At 41.9% G+C, this 22,635-nt stretch overlaps 1 protein-coding gene across 2 annotated transcripts; it reads left to right on the forward strand.

Annotated features, from left to right (window-relative positions):
- The first annotated feature begins 2,235 nt into the window (after positions 1 to 2,235).
- rps16 (ribosomal protein S16) lies at positions 2,236 to 5,224 on the forward strand. 2 transcript variants are annotated; one of them, XM_030113299.1, is made up of 6 exons: positions 2,236 to 2,365; positions 2,456 to 2,507; positions 2,890 to 2,991; positions 4,010 to 4,106; positions 4,190 to 4,237; positions 5,037 to 5,224. In XM_030113299.1, the coding sequence occupies exons 2-6, from the start codon at positions 2,460 to 2,462 to the stop codon at positions 5,180 to 5,182; spliced, it is 441 nt and encodes a 146-aa protein (XP_029969159.1). In that variant the 5' UTR covers positions 2,236 to 2,365; positions 2,456 to 2,459; the 3' UTR covers positions 5,183 to 5,224. The 2 variants fall into 2 exon arrangements, with proteins under 2 accessions (XP_029969159.1, XP_029969161.1); XM_030113301.1 differs by having other exon boundaries at positions 2,343 to 2,365; positions 2,456 to 2,511.
- Positions 5,225 to 22,635: the final 17,411 nt, after the last annotated feature.

Below are 22,635 nucleotides of genomic sequence, written 5' to 3' on the forward strand. Positions count from 1 at the left end.
TTCCAATATGTTTGCTGTTAACATGGCAGTTATGGAGAACTCAAAACGAGAAAGGCATTGGCACTCCGCTCCGGTGACGTTGCACCTGTCGGGACAACTTTGTATGGGTAGACGTTGCTTGTTGTTTCAGATCAATTTCTGTCTTCCTAAAAGGTCGTCTTCAGTGAAAACCTCTTGTGTGTTGGGAGAGGTGGATGAAGGTGTGTCAATACACTGAGGCCCCTCATCTGAGATGTCATGTACTGTTACCTCTGCTCCAATTACTGGCACATCGTTCAAATGTGGTGGTGTCTCCAGTGCGCTTCCCACCCTGTCAGCAATATGTATTTAAAAAGTCATTACACAACGTTTTCTCATATGAAATTTAGAATTATGAAATTTTGATTCACAAATAAAGATACTGAGCTCTCCGATATGGGTATAATTGATGCTGTTCACTGTGCGGTTTGTAAATTGAGATAAATCACAAATTGAACACTAACTGTGCAGCGGCCTCGACATGATGCTTCTTCATCAACTCCCTCTTCACAGGCGTTGAGGTGTTTGGACCTTCGTAGCTTCAAAATAAAATAGCTCAGTGGCGAGTTCCTTGTGTGCCATCATGCGCCTTTTTGGAAGGAAGCTGACGTTTCTTCGCTTTTAATAAAACTATTTCTGCTCGACTTCCTTTACTTACAGGCTTCTGTGCTTCTGCAGACATAAAACACAGAATGCTGTGCTGCTTATTTGGCAAGAATTCTCATTTTGAAATGAAGGAAACTTGACCAAGACATTGTTGATGGAGACGACAGATCGTTTAAAGGGAGTGTTTCCTGAAGACCATCTGACCAATGGGAACGTTTAAAATCATTTTTACTGTAAAATTTTGAGTTACTGCACTTTTAAGACGGAAACTGATTGTGTTTAAAGGACTGTTTCATGTTTTTATGTGTTAAAATTGAAATTTGTTTAGTTGTTGTTGCCATGGTAATGGGTACCATGAAAGCCTGAATACACAACAATAAAAAAGAAGAGGACAGCAGGAGGGAACAGGTGAACAGCTTTCATTTAAAGACTGCTGAGCTGTAAAGCACATCGAAGAAATGACACCCGCTGGAACACATTAAAATATCTCCAGAGATCAGTCCAGTCACCTACACTGCAGCCTCATTATCCAAAGAAACAGATGTTTCACTCTCAGACGACAGTGAACAAATTTCAATCTGACTGAGCAGAAATACATTTGAACAGAATTCTGTCTATTGTTGTTCAATCATCATATTGGAAGGTATTTCTCAGTCAGACACATTTTTTGTTTCTATAGCCTGAAGATCTTTCACAAGCTTTTAAATATGTTTATATTTATTGTTGCATAAATGAATGTTTGAATGACTGTTTCTTAGCCTGCTTGGTCTTTTCCTTTTGATATCAAGTGCTTTGTAATGCAGCTGCTTATTAATCATTCTGATTAAAATAACAATAATATGAAGAAGAATAGTAAAAGAAGAAGGATCTCATTAATGTTTTTCTTTTTGTTGTTCATACGATCTAATTTTACTTTATTATGGTTTATAGTATTAAAATTACATTGCCTTTCTCTGGTTTTATATGGAGTCCCTCATTTAATATATTTACAGATTTTTTTCTTTTTTAGTATTAGAATTGAATAGATTAGAATTGAATTTTTATTAATTTGATATTTTATCATTATATTTATTCTGTGTGGAGTGATACTGTAAAAAAAACCCTCTCTCTTGGATTATCAAATACACTAAACTGATAATTACATGTTGTTTAATGAATTCATTACTGATTGAGAAAGCATTTGTGTGCTGAATTTTTTTGAGAAACTTTTTTCCAATGTGTCTTTCCTCAAGTTATTTTATGTAAGGTAACAAGAGACATGCAACATAAATAAGCATCACCGTGTGGGTTTTATCATTATAAATGACTGGTAGAAAAACAATAGGTGGAATTAAAAGAGTGGTTGGTGCAAAACCAAGTAATGCAAACAAAACATTTGTTTTAACTATGTAAAAATGCTAAACTTGAATCAGTCAAACCAAAAGCTGACTGTTATGATAATTAAAATCTCTATTTACCTATGTAAAATGCAATTAGTGAACTAAAAAAACATATAAAATATAAAAGTGGGTTTGGGAGTGATATTTGAGCACATTAAAATAATATATTCCAGACTAGAAGTTGTAAAAAGACTAAAAAAACAACTTTGTTGCTCTTTCTGTTTTTTTCCCAGTTCCAAAAGGATGGAGAGGAACTGTCGCAAATGCTGCCGCAAAGCAGCTCGGAGTGCCGTGCCGCAGCCCCTGATGCTCTCCCCGTGAAACCCCGTCGGTCTCTTCGTACGGCACCCTAGCTGCAGACGGTATGTTCATCTACCCGAGCGTCAAAATAACCAAAATATAACCAATAATAAGACGTTCCTAACACGAATCTTCTTCTCTGTGTGTTGTAGAATCATGCCAGCTAAAGGTCCTCTTCAATCTGTCCAGGTGTTTGGACGTAAAGTGAGTAAAAACGCTGAATTTAGCCCACGTGCGGGGTGAGAGCTAACCCCGTAAAGCTAGCTGATTTGAGCTAACGCGGCTATCGTGAAATGGAAGTTGGAAATAAATCCAGTCCGATTTATTTGTCCGTGTGACAAAGTCAGGAACTCCGGCTAAGGTTTACATAACGTTTAATAACTGGTACTAGGTTTTAATTTTTCTCGCGACTTGTATCTTGTTCATCCACCGGTGTAGTTAGCTTCGCGTTAGCCCCTCCGGCTAGCCCGGTGCTCAAAGTGTGATGAGCCATACATGTAATACGCGGTATAAAGCTTCAGTGTTTAGACACTTTATACGGGTGAAAGGTGTAATTGTACTCACTAATGATCATGTTCTGTCCTAGAAAACTGCCACAGCGGTTGCCCACTGCAAGAGAGGCAATGGCCTGATCAAGGTGAATGGCAGACCCCTGGAGATGGTGGAGCCAGCCACTCTGCAGTACAAGGTGAGGATGGACATCTGTCAGGGAGAGGAGGAAGAGAGGGCATGAACACCTCTGTTAGGGAGGAGAGAGGGGTTAAGATCTGTAACCGTGTTAGGCTCCAGGTGAGGATGAACCACTACTGTGTAGGAGAAACGGAATAGAACCTGCAGCATCTGGTATTGAGCTGGGCAGCAGCTAAAGCAGATCTAAATTTCTAAAGAGGTTTAAAGGTTGGAAATGTCTCCTTGAAATATGTAAGATGTAATTCAGAATATCAAGGTTGAGTGGAGATGAAAGGTTTAAATATAGAAAACTGTGTGCCGTCCAAAATAAGAATATGACCTTCGGTATGCTACTAAACATAAAAATTGTATTCACCCTCCCAGATTCTGTGTATAACAGTCCTGCCAACACTTTGTTTATACTTTTGAGAAAATTTTAGTCTAGTAGAACTTAAAAATATTGAAGCCACATATCACAACCAACCAAAACCGTGATATTGGTTAAAGGCTGAGTGTTTTCAGGTTGTTAAATTTGCTTATTGTATTACCAATATTTTAAAGTTAACTTTTATCCTATTTTTTATGCTCTTAACTGCTTTGTTAGAATGATTTTCTTAGCCATTTCAGATTAAGACTTTAAGTTGCCATGTTTTTAAGTTTAACGTTGTGTATGAATGGTGCTAGAGAAACAAGTTTGTCTTGAAGTTATCACAGAAAAATGGACAGAAGCATTCATTTATTAGATGATTCTACTACTGTTATATTAACTCAGGAGTCCACTCATTGAATAGTAGTGAAACACTGGTTTAGACACTGAATCACACTTCTGTGAAAACTGGTGTAGAGATGAGTCTTGGTGCTGCTTCACACCACATCCGTGATAATGGTATTCTGCTTCATACACACACTTCTAATGTTATTTATACTTGGTTTAACTACCTGATATTGTCCTGTGTGGTTTGAATTCTTCTCTAGATCACAGGTGTGTAGGTTTTCTCGAAAAGAAACTTCACGACTAACTTGTTGGTGTCTCTCAGCTCCTGGAGCCGGTGCTGCTGCTGGGCAAAGAGCGTTTTGCTGCAGTTGACATCAGAGTCAGAGTGAAGGGAGGTGGACACGTCGCACAGATCTATGGTGAGCTCCCTTCTCACTCTCTCTGGTGATATGTTTGGTCATGTGATGGTGTAGCTGTCAGCTAACTTTCTTTTCCTCTCCAGCTATCCGTCAGGCCATCTCCAAGGCCCTGGTTGCCTACTACCAGAAGTGTGAGTATTGAACTGTTATGTCCAAGTTTCAGCACAAATTCCACAGATTGCTGAGTTGTCTTTCGAAATGTTTGTGCCAAGGCATTTACTTTTTTTTGTTTCTCTTCCATATTTACGGTGGGTTGGATGATGTTGCACACGGAGCAGCTTTTGTCTTGGGAGACTTAAGGAGGGCTTTGACAGAAAAGGCAACAAACTTGGAAAATAGAGAGAAATTTAATGAATTTGCAGCACAGTGCTCATAAAGGATACTTGATTGACAGTTCAAATCAGATTGATACTGTGTGTGTTTCAAGCTTTCGCATTCGGTGATGCCTGCTCATGCTGAACTCACTGATTTATCCAGTTTAGTATTAGTTTTACCTGAGCTGTAATCCTCAGACCGTCGTTGGGGTTTTCTTTTTTTAATAGATATCAGCTCAGTTTAAACCATCAGAAACATTTCTGTGGTTTTAATATTCTAATGAGGACCGATAAAGAAGTTTTTGATTATTTAATTTGTAACAAAGAAGTTATTTGCATAAAGTTTGTCTTCAGAAGGTGGTTAGGATTTTTAGCGTTTTTGTCTCCCATGAGAGCGCAACCTGCATAAACAGTCATTACTGAATCGCTAAAACAAATACAATGGAATAAATTTGATTGCAACCTAAATGTAGATACAAGTACAATAGTATTTTTTTTTTCCAAGGATGTGAATTGTATATGGAAGTGTTTGTAATGTTATGCTGGGTCACATGGAGTGAAACCTGCTGCTGTATCAGGACACAGCTTGACCTCTGCATCTGCTGCTTTCACCCAGATGTGGACGAGGCCTCCAAGAAGGAGATCAAGGACATCCTGATCCAGTACGACCGGACCCTGCTGGTGGCCGATCCACGTCGCTGCGAGTCCAAGAAGTTCGGTGGACCTGGAGCCCGCGCCCGCTACCAGAAGTCCTACCGTTAATCTCTATGTACATTTTCATAATAAATCGGAGGAACACAGAAACGGGCTGCCTGGTTTTTATTCATGTATTCAGGTCACAGTTGGTGGGGGGTGTCACTGGGCACCGATGGAGCCCCAGTGGAAAGCAGATAGTCAGTGAAGACCAGCGAGGACCAGAGGGCTTCAGTAATGACTCTGACAAACTAACTGCTTTAAACTCCCAACACAACTCTCAACATGCACTATATGAACAAAGTACCAGAAACGGTATCAATGAAACACCAGTAAAGTATCAAAAAGGGATAAATAGGAGTAAAAAAATTCATTTATAGTAAAAAATGCATAATTATTGTATTGATATTTACATAATTGGATTAAATATTCTATATTACAAATTTCATAAATATATGCATTTCTGCTAACTCCAGTTTTAAAAATTTCATTATTCTCAACTAAATCAGGAAACTATTTTGATTAAAGTTTATTGCTTTAATTCAAAATCATTTATGTAAATTTTATATTAATTCATAAAAGATTAAAATTTCTCACTGTGTGAAAATGACTCCAATAAACCTCAGGTTACCTTTTGAATTTAAAATTTAATGTTCCCTTTATTTATATATGAATTTATTCCTGTTTATTATTACTTTTGGTCATAGTGGAATATTTTTAAAATTTTATTTATAATCATCTTGCACTCTTTAAAAAAACATTTTTTTTAAAATTTAGTTATACATAATTATTGCAAATCAACAGCTTTGGCTTATTCCTCCAAACAGACCAGGCGTTTTTAATTCTCTTGTCAAAAACAACCTGGATGGTTCAGCATAACCACATGGTTCACCTGTCAGATCACATCTCTTCCAAAACAGTTCACTCAAGTGTCAAAACTACATTTCTTTCTCAAACAAATGATCAGTGTCCTCAAAATGCTTCGTGCCTTTGGCATTGTGTGGCTCTGACAGTCAGAATGTTGAGATGTTTTGTCATTAAGGCAGAGGAACTGAAATACCCCTCATCTACATTTCTGTCTGAGCTCAGTCCTTGGTTCACAGTGGTTACTCTGCTAGTTTTTTTTCCTTCTTTGGGTTGTTCAGCTGACAGAATATACAATATATTGTGTAAGAAAATGAAGAAAAACAACATTTTACAGTAAGAAGAACATTCGAGTTTTGATTCACGCATTGCTCTCATACTTACAAAAAGATTGTTATCATTTTTATTCACACACAACACTCCCATGTTGTTTTAAGAATGTAATTTCTGTTTGAAGAAATGAGCCACACCAATGGAGAAAAACTGTAATAAATATTCTCATTAAAATAATCTCAATTTTGACAAAAATAAAAAGATGAACAGATAATCAGTTCGATGTCTCATGCTGTGAGTATAATAGCTGGATGTGTTTTAAAACTTGTAGATTCAGATGTTTTTTTTAATGTTTTTTTTTTTTGTCATGGATTTATCATGTCCATCAGTGTATTGACAGCAGTTCTCCAGCAGAGGGCGCCGCACAACAGAGTTAAAGAGAAAGAGCTTCTTCTCCATCAGCCATTATTAGAAAAACATTTGGCCTGCTGCCATTTCACAAAGGTTCTCACACACCAACAAATCCACCAAGAAACTACCAAAATACTCCCAGGCTCATGTTAATCAGTTAAAAAACAGATTTACCTTTAAACAGTGTTCTGATGTTGCAATTGGTTTGGTTTGTTTTTCTAATTTGAGATGAGATTTTTCCATTACCTCCTGCAGATTGCTTCTTATTTCCAAACACCCACATGCACGCTCACTCCAACATCAACAACAACAACAACCACAACAACGAGGGCGTGAGTGTGATGAGGCCGGCCCAGGCCACATGTTGTCGGCCTCTCGGAGTGTGTGTGTGTGTGTGTGTGTGTGTGTGTGTGTGTGAGAGAGAGAGAGAGAGGGAGGGGGAGTCAGACCTGTTTACAGCCCTCCAATAATCAACACAGCGGGGAGGCCCACCCCCCCCTGCTGCTACTGTTGTTTACTACTGTTTATTTTCTGCCCCCGGCTGCCGCCGCGCCCCCTTAAAGGCCCTCTAACGCTACATCCACTCTGCACCTGTGGAAATGTGGAAGAAGTGGCTGTTTACAGCAGGCTGATGCTGGAGGCGGACGCAGAAAATAAACATTCCTGCTTGTTTTCTTCCCGTGGCGGCAGAAAGTGGGCCGTTGTTCACATCACGACTTGATATCACAGAGCAGAAATGGCTTTAATGGAGATGAATCACATCAGAGACGAGCCACAGGTCCGTGGATTTAGGAGTTCATTTAAAGGAAAAGTCGTTTATTAAACTCATTACTTTGATCCTGTAGTAAAAATTAAAAATGTATGTACATTTAGGCTTTATTAATCCCGTTTTAATATGTCCTTCAGGACATTATGGGCCAATTTCTATTGTCTTTTGAATAGAGATTGGTTAGATTAAGTCCTGACCTGGAGTGTAGGGGACCCGGGTTTGAATCCAGCAGGTTTGGGGGAGCTTCGGAAGTCTGTCATGAATCATTGCAGCAAGTTCTGTAGTAATAAAAGAAAAAAAAATGATGAGATGATTAAAAATATGTATAACAAACAATAGATATGAAGAAAACTTGCAACAAGTAAAGTATACATCTATTGAGGGGCACGGTGGAGCAGTGGTAAGCACTGGTCACATCATGGGGAGTTTGTGTGTTCTCAGGTACATAAGGTAAGGTTTAAAAATGGAAAAATATGCGACTGAAAGTGTTTAAAAAAAGCAGCTGGTGCATCATTAATTAGCAGCAGATTAATGACGTGATGGAGAGGGAAGTGAGGAAAACAGGAGCAGCGGAGCACCGGTCCGATCCTCCGCAGAGCTTCACGTCTGTCAAGGATTCAGAGGATCTGCAGAAACGTCAGGCCGATGACCGGACGTCCTCTGTGTTCAGATGAATCGTGGTTCTCCTCGTATGTGGGTTTTCACAGTGTCCTCCGGTTTCCTCCCGCAGTCCAAACATCAATTCTAGGTTAACTGGCGCCTCAGACTTGCCTTGCGGTGTGAATCTGAGTGTGTGTTTACTCTGAACCGCCCGGGGTGTCAACGCCTTTTGCCCCCCGTGACGCCTGATTTACCTTTTAGACACCGTTTGCACAGCGTGGTAGCAGAATTTGGGCTGTCCGTTTCCATGACGACCGTGCTCGGAGTCACTGAAAACACAATCTCCTGGAGACAGCTCCGACTCCGTCTCCGTGGAAACGAGGGAAGACATAACTTTTCTGCAACGCTGCACAAATAGAGCGTTCTGAGTGCATTACAGTCCGTCTTCGACTACTAAAGCGTACAAGACAGAAATGATAAGAGAAAAGTCGTGGGGGGCCAGCTGTGGAAATGTTTCATCTTTTCAAAAATTATAAAATTTGATATATAATTTGCACAATAAGTCTCTACCTATTTAAGACATCTGTATGTAAAACAACTGGATGGATGATCTGGCTTCTTTGTGTTTTCACAGCCTCAAAACATTCACAAACTGGATTGTCAGAGAGGATGTCAGTGCGTCTCGCTATAATTTTCAGCAGTATTTGTATCACACGAGAGTAAAAGTGGAACATGTTGACGCCTGTGTCTTTTTATTTTTTCCTTCTCTTAACAAGCGTTTGCTTCAGGCTGCAGCATTAAGTCAATTCCATCCCAAACACAAGGTGTCTGCGCTCCTTCTGCACAACAAGTGATTCTCAGGGTGTTTAATTTGTGTAATTTAGCGTGTGAGGATTTGTTCTTTTATAACTGAGCACACACACACACACGCACGCACACACACACACACACACACACACACACACACAGACAGACACCTGCCTTTCCTCTGTTAACACCTCTGCCTCTGCGGGTCTCCAAATCACACAAACACCGAGGTGTTGGACCGGGATGCTTTTTGGCATCACTCGCAATTCATGCTCACCTCTCCAAGCATTTATGAACACACACACACACACACACACACACACTCTCTCACACACACTCTCACACACACACTCTGCAATTAACACATGAAAGCATATGAATACGCCCACGTGCCTGCTTGTAAATCCGGCCTCCCATCCTCAGATTAATTCTGGGTTTGTTGCTCCTCTCTGCAGAGCCACGCTCCAAACGGAGGGCCTTCATTAACATATATCGACTGGTTTCTCCTTGCGGCGCTCAAATCGAGTAAACAACAATTGGCTGAAGGTGCCACCGGAGGAGGATTAGGGGGGGTGCGGCGGCAGGCAGGAACAAATGTCGGGAGGAAAGGCACTACGGTGGGGCGACGCGCTCCTGTTTGGGCTGGGAGGGAAAATGAAGGTCTGGGTGCTGAGCTGAAGCTTCGTCCTTCAGGTCAGCGTGAGGGGAAGCTGCCAGAACAAGCTCCGGATTTGTACCTGGCTCCGGGCATCGTTGGCGTGTAAATAGACGCCCAAAACGCAATGAAACGCTGCGTAAACCTCTCTTTAATAAACAGCATCCTTCAATACCTGAGCGACACATTTCTCCAATAACGTCCAACCTAAATCACTCCAGCACAGAGGTCCTGTTGGTGTGTAATTCTTTGAAATATTTGAACAAAAAAGAGGGACAACAACACAAAGGCCGGTGCCGTATTCAAATTATTAACGAGGCCTGATAAAACGTGCAGCGGGTCTGTGAAGTCGGCTCAATGCCGAGAACACAGCGGCCGCAAACACGAAAACCTTCTCATTCATGTTGGGCAAAGCCTCTGTGAGCACTCCTGCATGAATACCGGGTGTGTGTGTGTGTGTGTGTGTGTGTGTGTGTGTGTGTGTGTGTGTGTGTGTGTGTGTGTGTGTGTGTGCTTGCAGAAAACACCAGGCAGCAGCTTTGAACCTTGTTTTTCTTTAGTCTTTGGTGTAAAAGACAAACCAGACCGAGGTTCCTCAGTCATGTAAGGTCACGCTTTGTGCCTCTGTATTAAAGGTTTTCACGGTGTGTGTCGGGGTGCTAGGTTCCCCCCCCGGGGGGCGCCAGAGAGTTTGAGGGGAGAACGCTCATCCGGGGGTCAGGGGGAGGCCTTTTCCTAGCAAATCCCTCGATCTTTTCCTTTTATTCTCGGTACTTATTTCAAGATTGTTCATCTCTGAGTGTTTATATTCTAAAGTTTCCGTTCTTTCTGTATCGGCCTGTTCCTTCTATTCATATATATCTATATCTACTGTTTCAGCTCTGTGCTCTAAATGTTCAGATGTTATTCTGGAGGATAAGTAAATAAACCGTTACATTGCATTAGTCCTATGTTGGTGAAAATAGCTGCTTTTCACAGCTCAGACACTAAAAGCCCATTAAAAAAAAAACACCAATCATCATCATGGAGCCGGCACGTAAATGTTTGTAATGAACATTTCAGAGGTCTGGCATGAGTGCCGATGACAAGCTGAAAGTGTCTTTTGTTTACTGGACAATCCCACGCTCCGCTCGGTCTCCCCGCCTCCCCGTCCCCTCAAAGTGGGCTTTGTTAGCGTCCGGGATTGAGAGAGAACATGGAGCTGATGATGGATTCATCTCATCTGTTTCACTGGCCGGGCTGGGCTCTGCTTTCTGTCTGTTTCTGCTCAGAGAGAGCGGCCAGAGCAGGGCTCCCTCCTCCTGACCCGCTCTGTTAGTCACACTCTCCGCGGCCAGCGTTGACTCATTCCCGACGCATTTAACCTAGACTTGAACTGAAGTGGAATTAGTCCCAGCGGGCTCACCGGCAGGGCCGCGCCGCCGGACCTTTGTCTCCCGTTAGGAATCTGCTCTCTTACAGTTTTTGCCACTCTGGTTCCTTCCTCCGTGTTTGTGCTGCAGCGCTGCTGCGGTCACCGTGCGGCCGTGCAGGGGTTCGAACCCCTCCTCCCCTCCTGTCCCAAGTCAAATCGTGGGGTCAGACGCTGCCTCGCACACACCCTTCAACCTTTAGCCCCTCAGCCTTGGCCGCGGCGCTCCGATGCCCTGCGACAACCTGCTGCTCAGAGGTCAGCCCGGATCTATTTTAGTGAAAACACGGGGAGAAGCCGGCCTCCCGTGCAGCGGAGCTGAGGAGATTATGAGAGATGGCTTTCCGCACGGCTTTGAAGTGCAGAGGTTATCTTCCATCCGTGCCACTTCTGTTGTTGTTGCTTTTAACGTCATGATTAAAGGAGATGTCAGGATCGGACAGTTTACCCCAGAAGAGAGCAGAAAGCTCGCACTGTGTTGACATTGATGCCATGATAAGAGAGAATAATCATTAGTATCGTCTGAGCTTTCTGGAGGCCGGTGTTAGTTTTTAAAATAACGGAGGAGTCTGGTTTCACACAACGTTCCACGTGAGAATAAATGAATCAATTAGTAATGTGACAGAGACCAGCTTCTGTCTCACTTTCTCAGAGGTCAAGGTTCAGTTTCAGTGTTTATTAGGGAGTGTTTAATGGTGCTGAAGATATGCTTCTCTTCTATATTTCACACAGTGAAAGCTCGGATCATGAAAAAGGAGAAGCAGGGAAATTCTGCTTTACTTACAGATTATTTCACTCGAACGAGGAGATGGAGCTGTGTTTACTTTTAATTCAAGTCTGTGAACAGTCATGTAAATTATTTATGGAAGATTATGATCATGTAGGTATTTATTTACTGGGGTTTTATTAGTAATTTATATTGGTTTAAAAAAAGGTTGAATGGATGGTTGGTTGGCAGGTTGGATAGCTGGTTGGATGGTTGAATGGTTAGTTGGGTGAATGGTTGGTCAGCTGTCCAGCTGATTGGTTGGTTGGCTTGTTGGATGATTGTCTGGTAGGTTGGATGGCTGGTTGGTTGGTTGATTGCTTGGTTGATTGGTTTGTTGGTTGGTTGGATGATCGGTTGACTGGTTTGGTTTCATGTTTGATTTGTATGGAAATTTTCTGCATGATGTTAAGAAAAACCTTCCGGCAAACGTCAAACCTTTTTAAGAAAAACACGAAATCCCCACAGACTAAATTGGCAAGTAAATCATCAAAACCAGCATCTGAAAACCACCAAACTGGTTGTAGTTTAGTTTTATTCTCCGAACTGAATGAACCTTGAATTTAACAAGCGACGGTATTTGATTTCTGCCAATGTTCAACTCTTAAATCATCTAAATCACTTCATTTTGAGAGGAAAAAAGGCAAACAGCCACTCAGATGAGATAACGACTCCAGAAACAGAAACATGTGTCAACAGGACGATTCGAAAGATGCCATACGTGCTGTCAGACAAACTGTGAAGGGCTGCTTCTTCTGCTCAGGGCTGCAGTGGAATACATCTACATAGAAATGAACATCTGTGTCATTCAAGCTTTTATCAAATGTGTTGACGCAGCGCTGATGAAGCCTCTCACCTCCAGTCAGATGCTGCATTCTGCAGCAGCGAAACACCAAATGTTACTGACGAGCCTTAAATCTATTTATCTTTTTACTCATCACATCAGTGTTAGTGATGAGTCTTGGTGGGGAAGCTATGGCTCCTTTGGTAGAGTTGGTTATCTTCCCGCCCAGAATTTGGTGTTTTGCTTCTATCGCTCCCTGTCTTTGTTTCTCCATGGACTTAGAAAAAGGCAGGTTACACCCTGGACTCCCTCAGGACTCCATTCTGCTTCCGAACCCCAGTGGAAGATGTACTGACACTTAGATTGAATTTGAAGAACTGCATTTTTTGAGGATTAAACCTATTTTATTCTAGTGAATGTATGAGAACAAATCAAGGGAAAATCCACAAAAACACCCTGTTTACACAGCGTTTCAAGTGAAAAATCATCACTTTTTGCATTTTTCGTTTCAGAAAAGTTTCCTGTTTACATGTCGACGTTCTGAAAACGATGTGTGTCTACACGGAAACGGCAGAAACACTGAAGACGATGGAGGCGAACGTTGTTATTGTCCATCTACTACTGTTCTTCTACAGTACAACTATTCACCAAGGCCCATACACACACACACACACGTGCAGTAGCAGCATTTCTGTCTAGGAAACAAATGCCCAGCATTTCCAGAAAGTCCAGCTTGGAAAGTTCTAACTTGGAAGCTGCTTTCAAAAAAGTTGCATTTCCAAAAAGGCTTGTTATTGAGTGTAGTTCCATCAATAACCTTTCCACTGTAAAACTTGTTGTCATGGGTTCAATACGACTGAAACGGCTCCCAGAAATAAATCCAACCATGTCAACTGAGTTAGAACCAACAGCTCCAGTAACAGACCACAACACCTCCTGTTGGGAACAGAAAAGAGCCCTCGTCTTATTTTCCTCTTGGCAGAACCGTCTGCCGATGACTCATCCTTTTCGTTTTTTATCGCTTAACAGTCGGTGAAGTGTCCTGTTAAAATGTTAACACCTGCATTAGAAAGCAGGTGAGTTTTACTGGCGAGGCGCTTATCGCCGCATTGGCAAATCTCCTGAAAACCCGCCGCAGCACCCGTGAAGGATCCGACCTCCGAGCCGGCTCGCCGGGCGCGCGAGCTCCTCGACTCGGACCTGTCAGGAAGTGTGGTGAAGGATGTCACGGCGAGGGGGGAGACCTGTGAATCGATTGCCCTCTGGCTGCTGCCAAAAAGGCGCTAGGTGTGCCATCCTGTGTCTCGGGCCCGTCATGCCTCCTATACGTGGAGATAAGGGGCGACATGGCTAATTAAACGGGGCAGAAGCTGTTGAAAGGGGCCGGACGCTGCCGGCACCAGAGGACTCGGCGCCCATGTGTTCTTGTTTGGAGAGGGAGCGGGGGCAAGCGTGACGGAACGGGGGGAGGCCCACATCGCGGCACCCCGCCTGGCTGCCAGAGCGGGGACCCGCGGGGAGGAGGCGGAGGCGGAGGTGGAGGTGCTCAGCGGTAATGGAGGAGGCCGGTGTTAATATTAACTGCAATTCCAGACTTTTCTTTTCTACGTTTCCGCGGCGAGCCATCCGAGCGCCGCGCGCACATTCCAGGAGAAAGGGATGGGAGCGTGACAATCGGGAAACAACGGCTGTTAGTTACAGAAAATGCATTACGGCGTGGGCCGGGGCAGCCCGGCGAAGGAGAGGAAGTGGTGGGATTATGGACGGGCCCGGCCGGGCGGAGCGCGGGCCGGCGCTGACTTCCTCCCCCTCTCTGTAGTAAACTGTCCAGATTTACAAGGCCTCCAGGGATACGGATATCCCATCCTCGTCCCATCAAACCTCGACAGCTCCTGATTTAAAAATAATCCTAAATCAGTGCGTGACAGTTGTTAGTGGGGCAGAAAGAGGTCAGAAGAGGAAAAGCGAATGGCATAAGGAAACCGAACCTCTCTGATAGAAAAAAAAGAAAAAAAGAAAATCAACTTTGTGTATGCTACATTTTTAAAGATAGAACCTGAAATAACAGAGGCATTTCCTACTGTTGCCCCATTTCTGGCATTTCTTCATTCACTTGCATGGATTAAGCTATTCTTTTTATTTGAAAACAGGAGAGCAAAGGAAAAAAAGCCTGTAACTTGACAGATAATAATCAACTGACTGACACAAATTCATTCCAGATGAGATGGGAAGAGACGTAAATCACACTGAAGGAAGAAAAACAAAGTAAATCTGAAATCTTAGCTTCATTATTCCAAATTTAACAGTACAGCAGATTGAAAGATGCCTGACTGTAAGCGGCATTAGCATTAGCCTGGGTTGTCTTCCGTTTAAAAATTTCTAAACATCAGCAAGAGGAGTCCAGAGGCATTTATACGGACGGCGAACCAGCCGAGTTGAATTATTATTCCAGTAACTGTTGTATTTATGCACATGCTAAAAAATTACATTTATCAAAAGAGTGCATGCATAAGTTTGGAAATACATGTGAAAAACAATGCAATAATTTAATTCTCCCTCTACTCTGAGGTGCACCGTCTTCTACATGGAGCATTTCTGAGTAATGTTGTCGTGCAAATTTCAGAAAGAGCCTCTACTGGATCACTTCATTTAAATAATAATAATAAATAATAATAATAATAATAATAATAATAATAATAATAATAATAATACGTTTTATTTATAGCGCACTTTACATTTGAATCCAAATCACAAAGTGCTACCGTGGGCACAGGGTTAAAAAAAGGGCCGCAACGATCAGTGGATGTAATCAATCATGTCAGCAACAAAAATTTGTTGACGCAGCAATGTAAGTGTTCACATGTCATGTTATTGTTGCTGTAAATGAACTATGTTACAGACAACTGTTTCATTTGTCATTGTTTTGGTGTATTTGTTAGTATAAACAGCATATAAGCATGTAGAGTCAGAGTGCAACAGAGTAACTTTCAGGAGTGAAGATTTAAGCTGCAAGGTTAAACAGAAATCCAGAACAGGTGCTTAAAAATAAAGAAAACAATAAAAAAAAATGATCAAAGGATAAGTTGATGACAAAAATCATCACTAGCTGCAGCCCTTTTTTATTCAGTGTTTATGTAAATGGGACAATCTGATCTCTCAATATTTCAGTCAGACTGACAGAAATGGGACCAAGTAAACAAAATGAATGTTTTTGTAGCTTCCAGCTGTTTGTTAAATAACTTTATTCACTTGGAAAGATAATATTGCCACTCAAGGACAATTATTTGAGCTAATTTGTACTTATTTTCATTAAATTTTGGGTCATCTGGTCTAATTATTTTTATAAAACAAGGAGGAAAAATAGATAGTATGAAGTAATGCATTTTCTGTGTAAAAACGTGCAGCAGGCCCAGCCTGACACAACCACTTCCCCGCGTCTACAGCCCTCCGTCCTCAGCCAGCATATTTCTCCCCGCGGCCTTCATTCCAGTAAATAATAGCGTTGCAGTATCTCCCTCCTTTGCTGTTCTGGCTACTGCTCCGCTGATGTATGGGCTTTACCGTGGCGGCGTTGCTTCAAACCGGATGCGCTCCGGCTACCGCCCTGCCTCTCCTGTGATCGCGGCGGGCCTCGGAAGACCTCTCCGACAGAAACAGGAAGCAGTTCACAGCCCGGGTCGCGACCCCTCTCATTCAGCCCCATGCGTCAGGCAGGGCCCACCCCGGCGAAACACGGGGAAAAGTTCCGGTCCCATCAACAAGGTGTGGAAGGATATCCAGAGCCGAGGAGGAGGAGGAGGAGGAAGTGCACATCTGTATGTGTGCAAGCCAGACAGAGAGGGAGCGCGGTGCACATCTGGTGAGCCGTAGCCGTGTAACATTATTACACACGAGGCCCGCAGAGACGCGCAGAAACTGGGCTGCAGCTGCATCCAATACCGCGTCCACAGGAGCCAACTACTGTATGGGCTGCTTTTGAACAAAACATCCAGCGCTCATAGGTCCCCTCAGACCGCGGATCTGAGACTCCGGGCCGTAACACAGCCTTTAACAAGACGTGTGGCACTAAAAAAACAGACTTTACAGCGAAGGTAGCAGCTGAATCTCACTTTATGTTTGTGTATTTCCGACAGACTGTGTTGAATGTCTTTAACTAACCAGACTTTCACCACTGTGAAATGCACTCAGTCCCATCTGTACCTTTGAAATGCGTTCAAGAGACCCGTGTGTTGCTCTTCGATCTCACTCCGTCCGTCCATCAAACCATCTTCAGACGCCTCCTCCTGAAAATACACGTTCTATTCAGTTCCTCAGTAATCTTTCAGAACGTCTCATCCGTTCATTCATTCACTCACTTCTGCATCAGTCAAATGGTTAACCAGTAATACACAATAAGTCTGTTATCTTCATCTGGCATGCAATTCCCAACAGGGATGCAAAACTCTCCATCACATCTGTTCATGAAAACAAAAACCAGATGTTGGCTGCGAGAGCTAAACTTCCCTGCTGAAGCTAAGCTAATGTTTACAACTGGAGATGTTTTATAAACACCATGAAGAGATAAGGTGAGACATGTTACTTACTGCCAGGCGTGGTTTATGTTGATGTGAGGAGGAAAGATTGAGTTCAAAGTTAGTAAAATGCATAAATGGATACATTTAAATGTAATGCTAATGCTAAAGCTAACAGCTAGCACAGCCGCCAGACAACAGAAGTAAAAAGCTAATCTAAACTTCATTAACTTCATTAAGAATTATTATTTCTATATTAGTAGTCACTTACTCACTTGTTATTATCACATATTATGATATATTTGTTAGAATAACTTGACTTTATAAAGCTAATGTCTTTGAATATGTCTCCTGATTGGTTCCAGGAAATGTTAATCAAATGTGGAACACACCCCCCTCACTTCAAAACATGTAAATAAACAGAAGATCTTAATTAAATCTCGCTTTTACTAAGCTATGAAAGACACGGTTATAGTCCAATAACAGTCACACGTGTGTTGTTATTTATAGAGTTTTAAGCCACAGTTCATGTTTTTCTCTCTCCTGTTTTTTGTGACATTCGGACTGAGTCTCTGGTTTCTGAAGTCTTGACTTCCCCTCCTCCGGTCTGATCGCTGATCGTCACCCTGATGTGTTTCACCTGTTCCTGGCTGTGTGATTGTCGTCACCTGCTCACTGTGGTATGTATTCAGGCTTTTTCTGTGTTCTAGCTGTTACTCCGTCTGTGTTTTGGACTTTTAGATTTGTGTCTGGAGTTTTCAGTCCACCTCTCCCTGCCCCAACCGCCTGGATGATGCACAATTTTTAATAAAGAATACTCTCTATGAAGACACGAAATGCAGAATTAAATCAGAACTTAAAGTCATTTAGAATTCTGATGAAACACGAGCATTAACAATCAAGCTGATTAATCAAGTGATTAAAAACTTATTTATAGCAAATAACATGACAAACAATCTGATTCAAAAGTAATATATATTTTTTTAATTGAATGAAGCTACATTTTCTGTGTGAACCCTGAACTTTATGAATGAAGCTCTGCTACACAACTCAACTAAATCTCTGTTTAAATATTAACTTTTCCCAGCTATTTAAGGGCCCGTTTACCTGGTTTTCACGGCTTTGCTTGAAGAAGATACGAGCTTTAACTTCATTTCATGTTTACATCCCAGAAAATGGGTTTTTAATTTAATTCAGAATACTTTTCAATTGTCTGTAATTCAGCACATGTGAGCTTTTAGCTGCTCAGACGAATGTGGAACAGCCAGATGCTTTATATAGAGTGATGGTAAAACCCAGCTGGAGTGAGAGGCTTAATGAGACGCCTCATTGCAGGAGATTCTGATCGCTTGGTGCTACCTATGCGGAGACGGCATGACTAATTAACTGTGATATAAAGTGGCATGATGTAACATTAATGCTGCGCCACTTGGACTGATGCATTTCTGCTTAATTCGTCATCAATCTTGATGCTGGTGGTGGGAGGAGGCAGGGTAAGAAGACCTCATTACCAGTCCCCTGGAGTAATGGGACATGACCGGACCTGCCTCCACTTGTCTGAGGAGCGGAAAGAAACAAAAAGACGACGTGAAGCGCCACAGACGATGCTTTCAGGGGCTTTTGGAGAGTGAAGACGGATCTCTTCGGGTCTGTAGAGACGACGTGACACAGAAATACACTAAAAACAGAGAGGAAGCCATGTGGGAGTCTCATATAAAGGCAGTTACCGACCAATTAGAACACTGTTTAGTCTGTTTCTAGGATTGATTCCACATGTCCTTCTGTACACATGTCAAAGTCCACTTCAGCAAAACCCAGAGGTCATTTAACACTGTGAACACTTTCATATCAAGACAGAGGACGAACACTTAATTTGAAGTTATCATGCAATCTTTGTAATATTTGGGGTCAGCTGAGATCAAATAGAGGGATGTATTATCCAGAAACTGGACTGAAGTCCCATTTACACCACGACCTTTCATCGTGTTTGCTTTTCTTGTTTCAGAAAAATTTCACGTTTACACCATGACATTTTAAAAATGATGTAGTTAGCATGCCGTGCCGCAAGTTGGTGCTGTTGGTTGTTTTTGTAATGAAACCAGACACACACAGAACAATACGATGTACAACGATTCATCACGGCCATGGAGCAGCGTTGCCACGGAGACGGAATCGGATCATTTTCGAGAGTTTCCCCCTTGGCAGCCATTTTCAAAAAGTTGCATTTTCAGTGACTTGTCGTCTTGACGGAGTCCCAAATCGCTACTAAAATTTTCCATTTTCACTTGAAAGCGTGTCATCTGGGTGTGACTTCCTCCGCTGGTAGATCTGTGATATCTTTAAACTGTATTTTATATATTTTTTTGTCCATAGAAAATGTGATATCTTTTTCATACTTGAGGGATTTCGTCTTGTTCTCATCATTTGAATTGAAACACTGTTATTGTCTGTGTGTGCTGCCTCTGCTTCTCTGGGATCGGCTGTTTTCCCCTTGAGAGTCCGGGTTTGGACAAAGCTCTCTCGAAGATGGATGGATGGAAGTTTTACGGCCAAGAATAGGGAGTTTTGGCCAAAACATATCGTGTGTCTGCAGTTTCACTTTAATGGCGAGGTGTTAATAGTGAAAGGCGGAAGGGAAACAGAAAGAGGAGAGATGAGTGGAGAGCTGTGCCGTTTCCAGCTGGATAGGTTTCTCTCGTTCTCTCTCTGACTCCCACATTATCTCCTCTGTGTTCGATTTCAGCCTCTCAGATAATCTATACTTAATAACTTCCTTCCCGGAGCGTGAATTATTCAGCTTTGCCTGACATCTTTAACCGCTGGCAGCTTTATTAACGGCCCAGATACATTCAGAGAAATCCGTATCAGCAGCAGCAGCGAGATAAGAAAGAGGTCTATTAGAGCACAGAGGCTCCATGAGTCACTTATCGCACTGTGAGGCTGCTCTGATCCACGCTCCTCTATCCTCTGTAGATCTATAGATCCACGAAGATCTATAACTCTGTAGCTTTGTAAATCTATAGATTGTACACTTGTAGATCCAAGAGTCAACATGCCTGCAGATCTATAGCTCTATCTGTAGATCTACAGGTCACAGAACTGTACACCCATAGCTCTATTTGTCTGCAGTGTTCCAATCATAGTGATCAATTAAATTGAAGGTGGTACAGTTCATTTTCATTTATTTAATTTTTGTATTGTATTTAAAATAAGGAGTTAATTTTTTTTTTAATGTATTTGGTCTCATTTAGCAATTTAATTGCAATATTTTATTAGTTTTTTTGGATATTTATTCTAAGTAGGGTTTAATTTTTGTAAGTATTGAATTTAACTTAATATTAATGCTTTTTCCTTTTGAAGTTTGAGTTTTAGACTTTTATACATCTTCTAAAATCATCATCCAGTGCAATTTCATTTAATTTTTCGGAGGGTACTTGATTTAAATAACATTTAATTTAGTCATGGATTTATTTTAAGGAGTGTAATTAGTTTTTGTGGTTTATTTAATTTCAGCATGTTACATTTTAGCTGTTAATTCATATTATCTTATTTCATTTGTGTTAATATTATATTTCAAATTATATTTCATTTTTGTAGAATATTTACATTTAAGCCTATACTGATTTTTTTGTTGGATAATGAGAGTTTTTAATGTGTGTTTAATTTTAGTAGGTTTTTAAATGTTAATTTATTACATTTTGAGAGGTGTATTTAAAATTTCTATTGAATCTTATGTCAGTACATTGTATTCTAGTAGTGTAGTTAACTTACTAACACTAATCCATCCTTCCATCCATGCATCTTATTTAAGCTTCTCAGATTAAACTCGTAGGTGAAAGTGACTGTAAACTGTCTGCATCAGACTCCTGATTTCACTGCAGAGCCTCCAGACATGACAAAAGGATAACAGATGGGCAGTGGAGGCACTTTTAGCATCTTCAGGCTTTTTTCTTTTTCTTTTTTTATTTCTGCGAGGGAAAATGAGGCTGGAAAAGAGCGACAGTACAAACCAAACAGGAGACGGAGTGCTTTTTAATGAGGCCCGTCAGCAGAAACAGACGCCGTGAATTCACACCCAATGCAGTGAAAGCCAATCTGTCCACGTGTGTGTGTGTGTGTGTGTAAACTGGAAACCGTGTGTGTTTAATCCTGGAACCAGCTGATAACTCCTCTGTGTTGTCCAGTCATGTTTTCAATGTAATGAAATTAAAGTATTTCCAGTGTGGATCCGCTCCGCGCGTCGTGGTTCTTAACAAATGAGTCGGCTTTTGTGTGGCGGGATTTATGCCGTGCCAGTTGTGGTATTTGTCCTCCTGCCAGCTGTTTTCTTTTCCTGAGGTAAATCTCTATAAATCAATGGGAGCTAATCTGCTGAGAAGATTGTGTGTTCGGCCGGGCTGTAGGACCGCTCCATCTCCATTGGTTACAGAGCATCCATCAATTCCTCAATGGAGGCTTGTAGAAGCAGTGACACCCCCGACCCCCCCCCCCCCCCCCCCATTCCCCCTAAAGCTGCCTCGTACCCCTCTCTGGGTCATTTTCACCAGGAGGAATCATTTATGCCGAGGAGATGAGGCGGGATTAACACAGGTTGCTTCACTTGTTATCTGTTGTTTTGGTGTTTTTTAATCTTCCTCCGATGCTCGCGTCTCGCTGCGGAGGAAAGCCGATCCGATCGCCCCGCCGTCATCCATCATGTAACTTTAACCTCCAAGAAGGGGGGGGGGGGGGGGGGGGGGGGGGGGGGCGTGTGTGGAGTCAGTCGGGGGGGGGGTGGCGAAGAGGCGAGCGACGTGAAGAAGAGGATCACCCCGCAAGACCGGTGCAAATCATCAGGCTTTCCTGACACTCGTCCAGGAGAGAGTCGCTCGGCTCTCACCTGCTTTCAATATAATGAAACGTATCGTATGCAGGAAAATGGGAAGGTTTCACGGTGTGTGTGTGTGTGTGTGTGTGTGAGGGGAAGACAGAAAGCAGCCATAAAGGAGAAAACGTGGCCGTTTTCAGAGGAAAGAACCTGAAGCGCTGAGAGTCAGGAGAAGACAGATCACAGAGGGTTTCTGGGTTTGAACCCCGGACGACCCCGGTTTGTTTACCTCCACTGTCTTCGCTCTCCTGTTTTCATCCGACACTCACACTGCTGCAGGAAAGAGGAGTTTGATTTAATGCATATTCTGCTTCCTCCTCCTGAAAGTCAAAAGGCTTTCATACAGAAGTCTGCAGGCTTCGCAACCAAAGAAAACCTTTAGTTTTTCTCATTTTTTCCATCAAAGAAAACATATTTAACCTTAAAAAGAGGATAATGCAGCTCATACATGAGTTTGTAATGAGAGATACTGTAACTCCAATTTAGAACAGTAAACTTTTGATGATGTTTAGCTGTTTTTAGCATATCTAGCACGAATATGTGGAATATTTCAGTTGTTTTCCTTAATATTAAATATGTAGTAGCTCTTTCAACCTGATTTTTTTTTATTTAATTTCATCATTTCTGGCACTTTTTGATTGTTTTAATTTGTATTTTAGGGTTAGGGGTTTTTGATATTTTTGCTAGGCTAATGCTAACGTTGGGCTACAGCTTGAACTTTGTAGTTTTAAATTCAAATTTCTGAATTCTGTGTTCTGATAAATACACATGTAATTCATAATACAACAAAGGCAACATAGATGT

Source organism: Salarias fasciatus, chromosome 17, assembly GCF_902148845.1.
Source record: "Salarias fasciatus chromosome 17, fSalaFa1.1, whole genome shotgun sequence".
In the NCBI taxonomy this organism is placed as follows: domain Eukaryota; kingdom Metazoa; phylum Chordata; class Actinopteri; order Blenniiformes; family Blenniidae; genus Salarias; species Salarias fasciatus.

Excerpts from the sequence above, each read along its gene's own strand:
- rps16 (XM_030113299.1), top strand. The coding sequence starts at position 2,460 with ATGCCAGCTAAAGGTCCTCTTCAATCTGTCCAGGTGTTTGGACGTAAA. Across the intron at positions 2,992-4,009 it reads CAGCCACTCTGCAGTACAAG|CTCCTGGAGCCGGTGCTGCT; the intron begins GTGAGGATGGAC and ends GGTGTCTCTCAG. Across the intron at positions 4,238-5,036 it reads GGTTGCCTACTACCAGAAGT|ATGTGGACGAGGCCTCCAAG; the intron begins GTGAGTATTGAA and ends GCTTTCACCCAG.